This window comes from Chroicocephalus ridibundus, chromosome 11 (assembly GCF_963924245.1).
Source record: "Chroicocephalus ridibundus chromosome 11, bChrRid1.1, whole genome shotgun sequence".
In the NCBI taxonomy this organism is placed as follows: Eukaryota; Metazoa; Chordata; class Aves; order Charadriiformes; family Laridae; genus Chroicocephalus; species Chroicocephalus ridibundus.
The window spans coordinates 13,320,865-13,335,225 of record NC_086294.1 but is presented as its reverse complement, the minus strand read 5'-3'; the positions used below and the strand labels follow the sequence as shown (position 1 = coordinate 13,335,225).

General features: G+C 44.3%; 1 protein-coding gene across 7 annotated transcripts in view; it reads right to left on the bottom strand.

The window, feature by feature from the left end:
* Window positions 1–914: 914 nt before the first annotated feature.
* The window catches only part of SHROOM1 (shroom family member 1), a 40,384-nt gene continuing 26,937 nt past the window's right edge, over window positions 915–14,361 (bottom strand). For 4 of the 7 annotated variants that reach the window (XM_063349311.1, XM_063349310.1, XM_063349313.1 and 1 more), the window contains 6 exons: window positions 10,417–13,326; window positions 9,260–9,330; window positions 5,223–5,801; window positions 4,682–4,835; window positions 3,183–3,455; window positions 915–1,686 (listed from right to left, as the gene is read on the bottom strand). In XM_063349311.1, the coding sequence (XP_063205381.1) occupies window positions 1,432–1,686; window positions 3,183–3,455; window positions 4,682–4,835; window positions 5,223–5,801; window positions 9,260–9,330; window positions 10,417–13,221 (4,137 nt within the window). In that variant the 5' untranslated portion in view covers window positions 13,222–13,326 and the 3' untranslated portion in view covers window positions 915–1,431. The remainder of the gene's footprint in view (window positions 1,687–3,182; window positions 3,456–4,681; window positions 4,836–5,222; window positions 5,802–9,259; window positions 9,331–10,416; window positions 13,327–14,361) is intronic. The other 3 variants (XM_063349316.1, XM_063349314.1, XM_063349315.1) reach the window with 3 other exon arrangements.

Genomic DNA, 14,361 nt, shown 5'->3' with positions numbered 1-14,361 from the left:
TGGCACGTTATCCGTAACAAACATCACTCACGCAGAACGCCTACAGTGGTCTCCTTTTCCTACGCTGCCATTTATTGATCAGTTCATCCATGTTGCCCAGTGGGTAAACTCAGATGAAGAATGTGATGCGAGGTAAAACGAACCCAACTCATCAATCTAAACCCATACGGAGTCACCATGTTGCGTGGCTCTGTGTTTATTGAAAGCTCACGCAATCCCAAAGGAGAAGATGCCTCAGAAACAGGACAGTGATGGTCTCTCAGTGGTGACGGTACTCACTGTAGTCAGGACACACACCACTAGTGAAACATTTCTTGGTGAAGCCCAACATCATAAACAACGAACATCTCTTTTGCCTATGGAAGAAACCTGAGTTCAATCAGGAGCCGCCTTACTCATGGTCTAGGTAAGTAGCCCAGATGGAATATTCCTCTCACTGAATAATTAAACAAACAAAACACACTCAAATTTTAAATACAGCAACGTTACTGGCTTGACTCAACACACAACATTAGTTTAAAAGATTTTTTGCCAAGGGATTTATATAAAGCCTCATTGAAACTGAATAATTTCCTCCACTCGTCCTACCTGCCTCGTGCTGCCGCAGAGCTTCCCCTCACGCTGAGCACCTCCTTGTGCACGCCAACAATTGAAAACTACCTAAAAAACAAACCCCTGAAGGTGCTGCTTGAAAAATAAGCACTTTGAAAGCATAGCAAGGACTTTGCAAATGACTGTGCAGGAACAGGTTTCAGAGTTTATCATTCCCAAAAGTGCTCATTCAAGCTGCCTCCGTCAACGATCGGCTCTTTTTCATGTCAACAAGGACCATTCTTTTTTCTGACCTCCTAAAACTTGCTACTGAACAGCCTGCCGGGATTATGCAGAGCCAGGAAAGACTCATGGATGGCAACTGCCAAGAAAGGAAATAATTATTTTCTTCCATTACAGTGTATTTTTACTGTGTCATACATATAAACAGTACAAACGAGGAGTTTCGCTGAAATGGTCCATAACATTTCCTATGGCTTTGTGCAATCTCCAATTCAAATTTGAACACCCACATCATTTTTCATTTCAAACACTCAACCCACCCACAAGAGGAAAATATTTGTATGGTTCTTTTATTGAGATTATGTCAATCTGGAAACAGATGGACAGACAACAAGAAAGGGAAATATGCGCCAAGTTAATAGGAGCAACACATCCTATCAGTCATTTCCAAAATGCAGTTTGCTACATATGAGAGATGTTGTCAGTTGGGCTGTCCAAAGGGGAAGGAAAGTCCAGCGTGTGCCCAGAGCATCTAAGCACTTGTCGATAGCGTGGCACTAACAGGATTGCAAGAATTCACCAATCCGAGCACCTGGGGATTTCCAGGGAAACATCACAAATTACGATGTGTCAAAACGAATGGGCGGTTGGTGGGTATTAGAGGGGGATGCTTTTCTCAAGACTTCCTAATTGTTCTTCCAAAAATTTAATCTGCTCTTCAAGGTCCTTCTGTTCAATCAGCAAGGAGGTCTTGAGTTGAACAAAGCGCCGGTAGTCCTGGAGCTGCTGGTCAGTCAGGTATTTGGCAAGGATGCCAGAGACCACTCTCTCCCTGCGGTCTAGATTCTCTTTCAGGTCTTTTGCGTCTTCCCGCTGTCTAGACAAGAGCTTGTGCCGTTCGTTCAGTGATTGCTAATAGGATGAAAAAACAAAGCAGCACACTATGAAAACTCATAATTCCTGGCAGACTCTAGATCTTCATTTGGAAGCCACAGTCGATTTAGTTTAATTACTTCCTCTTGTGGGCTTTGTGTTCCACATGAGTTTTTTCTTGATTGAATTACTCATTCTTGTGGCTTGTAAGGTAAAGGCACCCAGTAAAACCCATCAAGGCTCTCTTCTTCCATGCTGCCCTCAGGAAAAAATTCAATCTACTTAACATTCTGTTAATTTTAGACTCTCCTGTATCAATCTTCTTTCAATTAGAAGCTCTTTAATGCACATATCTTTGTATTTTGTGAGTTGCGTGTGGCCAGAGTGACAATGTCATATTAAAAAGATAGTGTAACTTCTATTAAAAGGTACATGCAATAAAATAACTTTGATGGAGACAGTAGCTGTTCATTGAAGGTTTCTTTTTATCAAATCCACAAGAATCAAGCCTTGCCTGTTCTACAGGATTTTAATACCTTTGATATTTTAGCTAATTCTCTTTCAGCTCTACTGTTCTTCACAGATTTTCTGTAAGTGTACCTCAGAGCGATGGTCACCATCGACACCCTAAAAACGGAGTCAACGATCAAGACCACTGGTTTTGCTAACACAGGGGCAATTGCAGCCACTGGAAGATAGTTGTAAAAATGCTGGCATGTAACCAAGTCTTTATTGAGCATGTTTTCCAAATCTTGAATAGAAGATTTTAATGTATTTACTATGAAGACTATAAATGTATCACTAAAGAAACAGCAGCCCTCTCTACCCCCCGCCAACCACCAAGTCTGTTGGCCAAAGTCAGCATGAGATACTGCCCCAAATTATTCATGTTAACACGACTGACATTTTGGAGCGGGTAGATCCTGATCCTCCATATCACACTGCATGGCAGGACTCTTTTAGTGCCTTTCTGCACGTAAACAACGATAAACCTCTAGAGCTACAGGTCAGAAGCAGCACAGCTCCAGGAAACCCCAGCTTTTCTAACTCTCTGCTTTTCTAACTTCCAAATGAGAGATAACAGCAGGTATTGTATTGATAAAAACATGCCTAAAAGCAATAAGGACAGCGGGAAAGCATCATTCCTGGGATAAATTTGGCTTGTCTTCTCTAGCAAAAAAGCGTATATCAGACTTGAAAAGATTTCCTGGTGACGTGAGACAATTCCTCACTTTCCAGCAAAACTGGCTAGTTGAGTTAAACTACAGGGAATTTTGTCTCAAGTTGCGACCACATCTTCTTCCTGCTTGCTGTAGTTAAGACAAGCCCATTAAGTGAAATACAATATCACAGGCAGTAATTACTGTGGGGAAAAAAAAAAAAACAAACCAACAAAAAGCCCTCGGAATCTGGCTGGGATTCCTGTATAATTTACAACTTTCATTTTAGAGCTGTCAGACAAACGAGGTGAGCACAGCCCCACCTGAAGAGAAGTGAACAAACCAAATTAAATACCCTGCTCGTTTGTCCCTCACCTTCTCTTCAGCATCTGTATTGCCATCAATCCTCCTCATGGCGTTTTGGACTCGGGCAAGGCGGCTGGACAGGCAGAGTAAGAGGCTCACAACCTTCTCCAGGTCCCCGATGAACATCATGTAGCGCTCGAACTCGTTGGGCTTGCAGAGCTCCCGCACCGTCGCCTCCAGCTCCTCGCCCTGCTCCGCACACTCCCTGGCTTCAGAGAGGACGAGCTCCCTTTCCTCCCACAGCGTCCGCAGCTTTGACCGGAGGCTGGAGATGAGTTCCAGCTGCAAAGGGTAAAAAAAAAAAAAAAAAAAAAAAAAAAATCATAGAAGCTGTTATGGCCAAAGAGAATCCATATCATTTCTAGAGAATGGATTTTCCTCACATTGTCTTTGCCAAATTTTGCCGTTTTAAAATAATTTTAAGCTCTAGGAAAGAAAAAAAAGGAAAAATTTTCTAAGCTGTACTTAATTCTCAAACTCTGAAAAGCAAATTACTGGTAATCGCCTTAACTAGTGATATAATCCCTAGCTCAGAGAGAGCTTCCAATCAGTCAGAAGTGAACTGCAATAAAGATTACAACATGATTACACATGGTTACGCTCTAAGACATGAGCATGAAGTCACAGCTCTATTACCAAGCTTTACGAGAACTGACTGCAATTTCGTTTATGATATTCACAGAAGAAGTCCATTCCATGGCTGATTCAAGCAAGCCATGGTGCCTGTGCAGCGAAGCAGAGGCGGCTGTTTGTTATGGAAATGCTGACATGGAAAAAGGCCCCAAGAGAAGGTGGGAGAAGATCCCTATCAGCTTTTTTGTAAATCAGGAGCGGCAGCCAGACAGCGGGTACCAAAACCATCACCGTGTGCCCAGCAGGAGGAGCTTCAGGAAGGCAGATTGTCATTACCTGGGCTGGGACATGGCCAGGTTCCTACAGGAAAAAAAAAAAAAAAAGGTATCTAATTCTTCTACATCTCGCCCTTCCAAGCTGCCGTGTTTCTATCGCGGTCCAGCTATGTCCAGGCTACCTCTATTCCCTGCGTGTATGGAAATTAACAGGGCACTGTAGTGCGCAGAAACTGCTGCCAATTCTCTCAAGAGTAAAAAATATTTCTTATTTAGGCTGCCAGTTATAATGAATTTTACAGATTTTGAGACCAGATTTGAGTGCTAAACTGTGAGTCAGCTACTGCACAGGAGCTGGCCTGGCACGGGAACGTATAGCCAACTCTGCATGCTCATTCCAGATCCAACCTATCCCTGAGGACCTGCTGAAGAGAAAAGTATGTGGGAGGAGAGATCTGAATCAAAGCAGGCAGGATTTAAATACCACCATTTATGATCAGTATGCCAATTTGCCAGGACTTCACCTATAAGCAAAAATGGACTCAAAGTTATCTGTGAAACATTATTATTGGGATACAAGTAATGAATAAAAATATCCACAGTAATAACTTCTTTGCTGTGGTGAAGAAACTCTAGTTCCTCTGATGTTCATCTACCCACTTTCTTAGACGTGATGTCATCTAGGTCATTTGTGCCGTCTCTGCTCCTGTTCAGGACTTGATTTCCCTTAGAGGTAGGATCTTCGCTCCTTCGCTTGGCATAGCGTTCAGATTCAGGACATTCTTCTGTTGCATCTTTACTGCTTTTCCTGCTACTGGAACAGAAAATAAATACCTGTAGCAAGCTGAGTTTTGTTCTCAAACATTGTGTTCATGGTTTTATCCCTCCTGACTTCAGAATTACTCTCCTCATTTCTCACAGCAGCATTTTTTTCTATTTTTTTTTAAAGATAGAGAGCAAAAGATTTGCAGCCCAGGTTTGTCACAGTCCCTTTTAATAAGGTATCTTCAAACCACATTTCTTCTATCATATGCCCATAGCCTCAGATATTTCTTGCTATGTAAATCAGAAAGCTAAAATATTTTGCTAGTTAAATAAATATTAAAAAAAAAATATGCTCATCATCTTACTAGTAGTACATACATGGTATTTCTACGCTAAAATAGTTTAAAATACTAGATAATTGTTTCTGTCTACTTACTTATTCTGCTGCACATACCGTACGTCTCCCTTTTTTCGGTGTGATTTATCCAGCATAGAAACGTTAACAGGGAACAGACCCTCCATCAGGTCCAAAGCAGTTTTTCTAACAGGATGAGGCATGAGAATATCAACCAGAGAACGGTCTTTGGCAACGATCTCCATAGCAAGTTCTTCGTAGCGCTGGTCCTCAGGAGACTGCAGTCTCCTTTGGGGCAGATCTGTCTCTGTCTTGGGGAGAATGTCATCTTGGCTATCGTGCACGGATGTCTCCTTTGCAACTAAACCCTTGGCTGTATCTTTGTCTGCCGGGTGAGGCTGAGGTAACGCTATGTGGCAGGGCAGTACTTGCTCCGGAGGAGCTGCAGGCTGCTGCTCTGGATTTATTAACGCGTTGCCATTCAGAGATGTAGTGCTGCATTCCTCCTCCACCTGAGCATCTTCCTCGCCTCCGCTTCTCAGGACAGGAATAGAAGTTTCAGGAGTCAGCCCCTTCATATCCTGACAACACGCACATCCAGTTATGGCACTGTCTTTACATTCATGATCCTCACATCCATCTTTCTCAGGATCACAGAAACTATAAGAAAGAACACACTTCCTTTGATTTCAGACACTTCCTCTACAATAAATATTTTTGCAGACTGTTTAAGCAGCTGCAGGTAATTGTCACTATCTTTCCAGCTTTCTCTTTTTATTAAAGGTTTCTAAATTAATATTCCATAATAGCTATTAATTGTGCTTGGGGAAAAAAGGGAGTATGTAAAATGTCTCGCTGCACCGGATTGTTTGAACCCCTATTAAACTTCTTTGTCTAATTATGACCAACATACATGTTTTCTGAAATAAACCCATGGTAAAAAGTGCCCTAAATGTCACACCGATGCCGTTTGGCAACTGGATGAAAAGCACGCAGCATCCCACCGGCTATGGCGAGCAGCTGCTGGCAGGACGAGGCACTTGCAGGGACCAGGGCTTGCCGAGACCTTTCTGAGGCCACACCTGGCACCACCGGGCCGCCACAGGCACTTTGCGATTCCCTCCACCAGCCCTCTCGTAACACACTGACTGTATTGCAAGAGGGCAAATCTTTACTGACTTGTTCCTTACACCTTCTTATTTCTATAGCAAGAACATTTCAGCCCAAGAGTGAGAACTGGTTTACGCCATCACTGTCTCCTGTGCATCAATTCTCAGTCCTTCTTAGAGACCACAGCTAGTGCTTCCTCCTCTTAAGAACTGAATGCCACCACAGAGGAAACACTTCATCTGAGGCTTCCATTTTGAAAAGGCCCTTAGACTTAAGTAAAAGTTTTACTAAATCCTTTCAGTTAACCATTTTGAGATCAAACTACTACTCTTGAGTTAGCCAATGCACGTCTGACTCAGTGCTTCGAGTTTTCTGACATGACACTTCCGATATAAAAAGCTACTGTCTGCAAGGCATTAAATAATTATATTCATGATGACAGAATAAGTAGATGTATGTAATTTAAAAATACACTTTGGACCGGAACTTGCAAGGATATAGGGGCACTGTTGAACACAAGATGACTGGAGCACACGTAGACCATCTTCTGCAATCACTGACGTGCACATATACATCCATGGAACTGCTTGTGAAAACAGCCAGTGCATCTGTGTATTTAAATACTATTGTATTAAACCTATTTCTTCCTCTAGCAGAATTTTTCATAACCTAAAAGGATTATGAGGGGACAGTAGAGAGGAAAGCTAGAGGGATTAGATGGAAGGAACATCTATAAGGCCCGATTTAACTACGTTAACTCTACATACAAGCTTCAAAGTTGTAGGCGCAAAGCAAAAATTTTCTCCCTCAAAACAGGCAGACAGGTTCTGTCCACCGTTGCCTGGCTTTTTCTCTAAGGTCGCATATAAAGGCGATGGCAGCAATCGCTCCTTCCTGCCCCTAAAGGTACTCGTTAAGCCCATCTCTATGGATGGTGTCTTTCCTAAGCCATACATGAAGGTAGGAATTTTCTTTCCCTGACAGAGACCGGGGCAGTGGAGAGCCATGAAGAGAGTTAGTGCCTAACAGCGAAGACTGCTGCTCCCCCAGTGGAGATAGACACACACGCACACAGAGAATAGTTTCTAGATTCAAGAAAATACCAGCAGACTGTTGTGCTAGGAGAGCTTCCACATGCTTGGACTATTATATTTAACGCCACGAGCCACACACTATCTCCAGCCGTTGCTTGTCTGGGCAGGTTTCCCGAGGCAGACGTGGATGCAGAGTGCGGATGGTCCGCAGCCCAGCGGGGCTCACCCGGCACAAGCTTCTCACGTGGCCAAACCGAGGGGCGCTGTGGCTCAGCAAGGAAAGTCTTGCTATTTCATCGTCTCTCACAGTTTCCCTTCTTCCAGCTCTACTCTGCAGCTTTAACGCAGTCATTTTAGCTTCTCATCAAAAAATGAAGTCAGCTTGGCAAAGGGAAATTTAATCATAGTTCGTACTAGATAATGACTAACAATGTCACTTAGAGATATCTATTATGTGCACATTTTCACTGCAGTTAAAAATAAAAAACTCATTTGAGCTTAACTTGAACCGCCTAGTTCTGATGATTTAGTGATGCCATTAACACTGGAAAAGCCTTTCCATCAAAAACGTGCTAGAAATACCCCCTGCAAACACCACCACATCGCAATGCGATGCTGTACTGTGACATATAAATCAATGTGATGATGATACAATATTGCGATCATGGATTGATAAGTGTTTGTGGAGTGATTGACGATGAAAAGAAGAGCCACAAAGACACCTAAGAAAATCACCACAAACATGGCTGGGCCTTATTCTTACTCATTCTCAGGCCCCATTGCAACGGCAGCGGGTAGGACCAGCTTGTGGGCTAAACCAGCCATCTGCAGCAGTTACCACAGAAAATGGGTAATATCAGGGGAAACTACCTCTAAATTGTATTGTGCAATCAGATGGATGCAAAATATGCATAAGAATGTCCTCAAGGATTTTTTTCACTAACCCCCAGACACCATTGGGGTAGGTAACGATCACAGCTTGCTCTTCCTGCTGGTCCCAGCTGGAACTTTTATTTGAGTAATTAACACTGCAAACACGCCCAGTCTAGTTGTTGAGCCACGGCTCAACAGCACTTTCTGGTGGAGGAAAACAGAGAAAAATGAGATACAGCTGTAACAGAATGAAACCTGTACTTACAGCTATTTCCCAAAGATTATCATCTAAATTAATTACTAATTAAACCAGTTCTGGATTTCTCATCTTTTCATTACTTAGAATATATTACAGAGCTATGATCAATTATGTTTCTGATGTTACTGTTCTGTCCAGAACTTCCAGTGACACTCATGCTGACCCGCTAAACCTCTTAGCTAAACCAGGAAATCTGAGAAAAAACTTCAAAATCTTAGTATAAATACATATTTTTTTCCTAATATAATCAAGCCTCCAGAAACCACTGGGAGCGTTTTGCATGTCTGAAGCAGTGGGAATTTTATTACTATACAAGTGTCAGCGTCACCACCTTGGCGAGACAAAGTTCAGATCTTTTTCTCCCCTGATGCTCCTCAAAGAAGAAAAACAAATATGGAGAGTTAACGTACAAACTTCCTTGTTAGCTATGCGTAAATGGCACAGTATGTTTTTTCCTTTAAAAGGAAAACACACCAAAAGCCCCTATCACACCACTCTGCGAGCAGGTGTATTTTTTGAGACTGGGGACACCCGAGCTGTTGCAGATGCCATTTTTGCCGGAGCTCAGATGAGGGAGCTGCAATCTCAGAGATGTGAAGGAGCACGGCTGCCGCGGGGAGAGCGGCTCAGGTTCACTCTGCATTTCCACTTTTGCTCCACACCCTAGAAATTATTTTAAAGACTGTCCCAAAATGAAAAAAAAAAATTAAAAAATAGCGTAGTGGATGAGTATTCCCGTCTGGGCAAAGGATCCCGAGACACAAGGACAGACGCAGACGGACGTGGCTGCCGCTGGAGATCACACATCTCAGACACAGGCTCTACCCTGGGCGCAGCCTTACCTGGGGGAGCCGAGACAGCTCTCACAACGCCGAGCCGGTGCCGCCTCACCACCGCTGCTTCCGTAAGGCTCCTGGAAATGAAAACAGCACACTGGGACAACCAGCATTTTCAGGCTAGGTTTCATTCTACTCCCGTTTGTTATCCCCCAAAATGGAAGCCAACAGTAGATCTCCGAGTAGCTACACCAAGGTTTTTATTTTTGAGTTTATCTATCTCTTTTTATTAATGAAGTTGCTATTACACTCTTCCTAGGTAACGTCCGTCTCTTTGTCCCAGAAAACCAAAGAACAGCTGGCAACACAATATATACTCTCACTGACTCTTACAATTCAGAAAGTAGGCAGCATGGCTGGAAGTCTGTCAGCCTCTTCAGTTGGGTAATTTTAATAGCATATTAGATTATTTGTTTTCTGACCCTTTCATCTTCTTTATTCTTCTTAACAACAAGAAATGCGAAATGCGAGCATCCTGCGTACAGCACGTGTTCTCTGCAAATGCATCTCCCGCGTGCCAGACCCCGCGCACACCCCTCAGCGGCTCCGCAGGGGACCCTCTGGCGCCCGGTGTTGGCCCACCCTCGAGCGGAGCCCCCGGCACTCGCACAGCGTGTCCCTTGAAGCAGACGCTCCTCTTCCTTCCTGCCCGTCCCCGTGCCCTGCTGAGCGGTAACAGGGAACTCGCCCAGCCCACGCACCCTTCTCAGGCGGCTGCCGTGAAGTTCCCATCCGTATGCAGTTCTCCTATCACTTTTCACATTAAAGAACGCCTCGTTTGGCTGCAACACTTTCTTACAAAATACTTTCAAGAATAATGAATGGTCGCTATTAACCATAAGTATTTAATGTGTTAAAATTGGTAGCACTTCTCCCCAAATCCCCCTGTATTATTTCTCCTGCACACTGGAAAGCAGAGCATGCGTTTTGCTTTCCAACAGCTACACAGCATTTCCTCTGGATTGAGCAAACGTGGCTTCTCCTCCACATCCATCATCTCTCTAATGCACGCTAAAAAAAATAATTAATAATAAATCAAGTCTTAATCCCTAATTTGTGATGTTCAGCAGTTTTCCATGGGTATAGTCCCACAGTTCTCTAAAACAGGTAGATAGTCGTAACTTGGACTCAAACACTAATCACTAACTTAGCATCTTCCTTACCTGTGTGGAAGGAGGAGTCGATTTTGACCCCTCGCGAGCTCTCCCCGATGCGGGATCGCCCGCCGGCGGGAGGCTTTCGGCTGAGGCACACTTGCTGCTGCAGCTCCCGTCTGCTGCGCTAGGAGACAGGTCGTGCTCAGAGGCGGCTGCTCCACCAGCAGGGCTGGGATCGCCCCCACTGCTCACGCTCGGGGGGGGAGCAAAAGCCAAAGGAGGAGAAACATCTGATGATTTTTCTTTAGAGATAACTTGGCAGAAAACCTCAGTGTTTTGCACCTTCCTGCTCCCGTTTGGATTGGAAACCTTGCCGGGAGGCCATTTGGGATGCGACAGCCTCTTCTGCAGGGGTGGCTTATGCAGTGGGAGGTGCTGGGAACTACCTGGCCTTTGATTAATCTTTCGCTCCATGTATTCCATAAGTGCAGTATGCTGGATTTGTTTCAGCTCTGTCCTGGAGATACTTGAACTGGAAAGTGCCCTCCCTCTGTTCTCCAGAGTCTTTTTCCTAGCTGCCACTGTATCTTGCTCAGTGATTTCATCCCCGACTTGATTCCATGATACTTCCTTATCTGCCAGCTGATCGAGTTTCTCAGGTTCAGAGTAACACAGTTTCTTTTGCTCTTTGGTTACCCTTTTCCTTCCCCCTATTCGACCTGTTTGTGGCCTCTTGATTTCTTCATCTCTATTGAAACTTTCCAGGGATTCTAGGTGAGAAGGGGAACAAGGAACAGGATTGGCATCCTCACTTGCACTGGATAAAGAGAAAGACCTAAGGTGTTCAATTGAAGGCCTTTTAGAGGGTTTCTGTCTCAGTCTAACGGGCAAACTCATCTGTAAGTCTTTTCTTTTAAAGGAAGTTTCTCTCAGAACCTTTTTCTGAGCCACTTTAAGTTTCTCTCTATAGTCATTCTTGAAACTCTCCTCCACGGATGAAGCAGGACTCCCAAGAATGAGGTCTTCAGTCTCAAGCAGGAGATCGTCAGCACTGTATGGAAGGTGGTGGCTGGTCCTTTGAAGCTGACTGCTTTCCCTTTGGATCTCTAGACACCGCGCTGAAGCAGAGTAGCTGCTTGCTGGAAATGCCTTTGGTGAACTCCTCGAGTCCTCCTGACACCGGGTGAGCTTGTTGTGGTGGAGGATGTTGGTTGTTTTCCCCCCAGAAAGATAGTAAAGCATGGGAGTCGTCTGCCTGGTTATTTGTTCACCAGCAGGATCATCCTGAAGCTGTCTTAAGAGCTGTTTTTGAAATTCAGGTTGGCGTTTCTGATAAGGAACAGGAGGTTCCTCTTGTTCTAGACGCACACTAAGGTCAGCGCTGCTGTTGGTAGCCTGTTTTTCTTTCTTGACTTCATGTAAAAACCACGACGTGGAATCTTCCTTTGGTCTGAAATAAGACATTTGGTTAGTATTGTCATAGCATTGCTTGTTTCCCTGATCTGACCCCTCACAGTGAGGGTGCTCTGCTTCTGTGGTGCCGCGGCTGCAGGACAGTGACGATCGCTGCATTTTGGCTTGCTGATTATGGAGCGGTTCCTTAACATCGCTCCCAATTTTTCCTTCAGAGTCACAGCACTGATTTTCATCTGTACAACTGGTCAGCTTCCTGGAAGCGTTTTTAATTAGAAGAACATTGTCCATATATTTTATATCACAACTGTCCTCAAACACATCTTGATCCAAGTCTGAACACACCTCAGCAGGGATTGGGCACTGAGCGCAGGGCAAGGATCCTTTTCGGTGGCTGGGCTCCGGCACCACGCTTTCCAGATCTGCGTCTCTGAAAGCTGGCTTACGTATGCTGCAGGGATGCTGTTCGTCTTCTTGTGTATCATTAACTGTGCTGGGGCTGGTACGCACTGGGCGACAGGACTTGGAGCTCATCTCTTCAGGAATTTTGTAAGCAGGAACTGAATTATAAGCAGAAAGTATTTTAGGGACATTTGCCAAAGAGTCAGTCTTTAAATATTCTTGAAAAATGAATGAAGAAGGCCTGCTAAAAACGTGTGGATTGTTTCTCTTTATAAGTTGTTGGGAAGGGCTCCACTCTCCATTTTCCTCCGTCTTTAACCCCTGAATTTTTGATATAAATACCTCATTTGTAGAATCAGAAGAAGACAGACCCTTGTTTTCCAGAGTCTTTCTCCGAGCAGCCACTATATCTTGCTCAGTCATCTCATCCCTATGTTGCCTCCATGGTACATCCCTGTCCGCTGGCTGACTGTCCTGCATGCCAGGACCTGGCTGCACACTACGCTCACTGTGACTGCCAGAGTTGTGTCTCCCTCTTGAGTTTTCAAGGTGTCTAGTGACTTTATAGCTATCGAGTCTGGTGGGAGGAGAAGGTGGGGGTGCAGCCAGAGGCAGCGGTCCCTGATTCGAAGTCCCTCGGGTAGGAGTGCTTCCACAGCGTTCAGCGAGGCTGGAGCTGTGAGAGTTACTATGGATGCTCAGGTCTGGTGCCTTGTACAGGTGCAGGCACCTGAGGTCAGAGTTTGCTGCACTGGGATTATAAATACCTCTTACGTATTCTGAGTCCATGTACGACACCTGCTCTGGAGGCAAACAGTAGTTTTCACCATAGCACAAAGGGGTGGGATACTCTGGAACATTTGATCCCCCTGAGAAAGAGCTATAAGCAGAGTCTGCTCTCCCAGGCAGGTGCAGGAGATGGTCTACACCGCCCATCGACTTCACCGGCGAAAGACGATTACCGTTTTCAGGCGAGACGATGGGCTCCACCAGCTCTCCAATCCTGCCACCTTGCCTGTGAGTCCATTGTGCTATCTCATTCCCTGAAGAAGCCATGTTGTAGCATTTCCAGAAATCAAAGTCTGATTAAATGTCCACAAACAAGTTGTTAGAAAAGTGCATTTTATTCTGTAGTCACATTCCAATAACATCTAGAGGATCCTAAAAAAAAAAAAAAAAAAAAAGAGAAACATGAAAAAAAAACTCAGTGGGAGGATTCTGATGGCACCTGAGAAGATCAGACAACGAGCACCACACACATGCTCGAGATAGGAACTTGAAAATAGTATTTAGAGCAGCTAGAAGTAAATTTCTGGCTTCAGCCAATTATCAGAACCTTGGAATGATCATTTCCTCTATCACAGAGCAACTGAGTCTTTAATAACAAGAGTTCTCTAGATCTTCATTAAATCTAAAAGACTATACATACAATTAGAAGATGCCCTCTCATTACAACTGCAAAATATCAAGGGCCAGAATCAAAACTAGTTTCTGAATCTGCCTAGAAATAAACCCGAGAGGTTGAAACTCCCAGCTCAGATGCTGCCTCCTCCTGGAGGCGCTTAAATACAACACGCACCTGGTGGTTGAAGTTTCAAAGTGACTTAAGAGTTGTGCTTCCAAAAATGCGCATAACCATGGGCCAGTGCCTGGCTCTCATCTAGCTCTCATTCGGATGGATGCGGCCCTGACCTAACCAGCATGGGGGTTTGCAACTGCACGACTGCAGTGACAGTACACAAAGTGTGCCCAAACCCCACACTTCCTTCCAGAAAATCTCACGCAGAAATATGAACACATGGACAGTGAGTCAGACACGTCAGTGCCCTGTGGATAACTGTACCGAACAAGCAATGCACAGATTAACCCCAAAGAATTATCAAATATGAAGAAATCATTATTATAATCCATCTTATCAGGCTTCTCCCCTCTCCTTAAAGGCTTCCATTGTTTCTCAGAGAAGCAAGAACCAAATCACACTTTATTTGATGAACGTGATGAAAATGGTTTGTTGTTTAAGTGAGTTTCCGTGCCATTTCCATCCATGCTCAAAAATACATATTTTCAAAAACCTTTCCCAGAGGCTTACAGAAAGTGCCCTGATGAGAGATCGACAGAGTATCTCGATGAGAGATTCTGCAGCCAGTAGCAAATCACAGATTTTAAGAGACAGCCAAATATTTTTATGGCTGATGC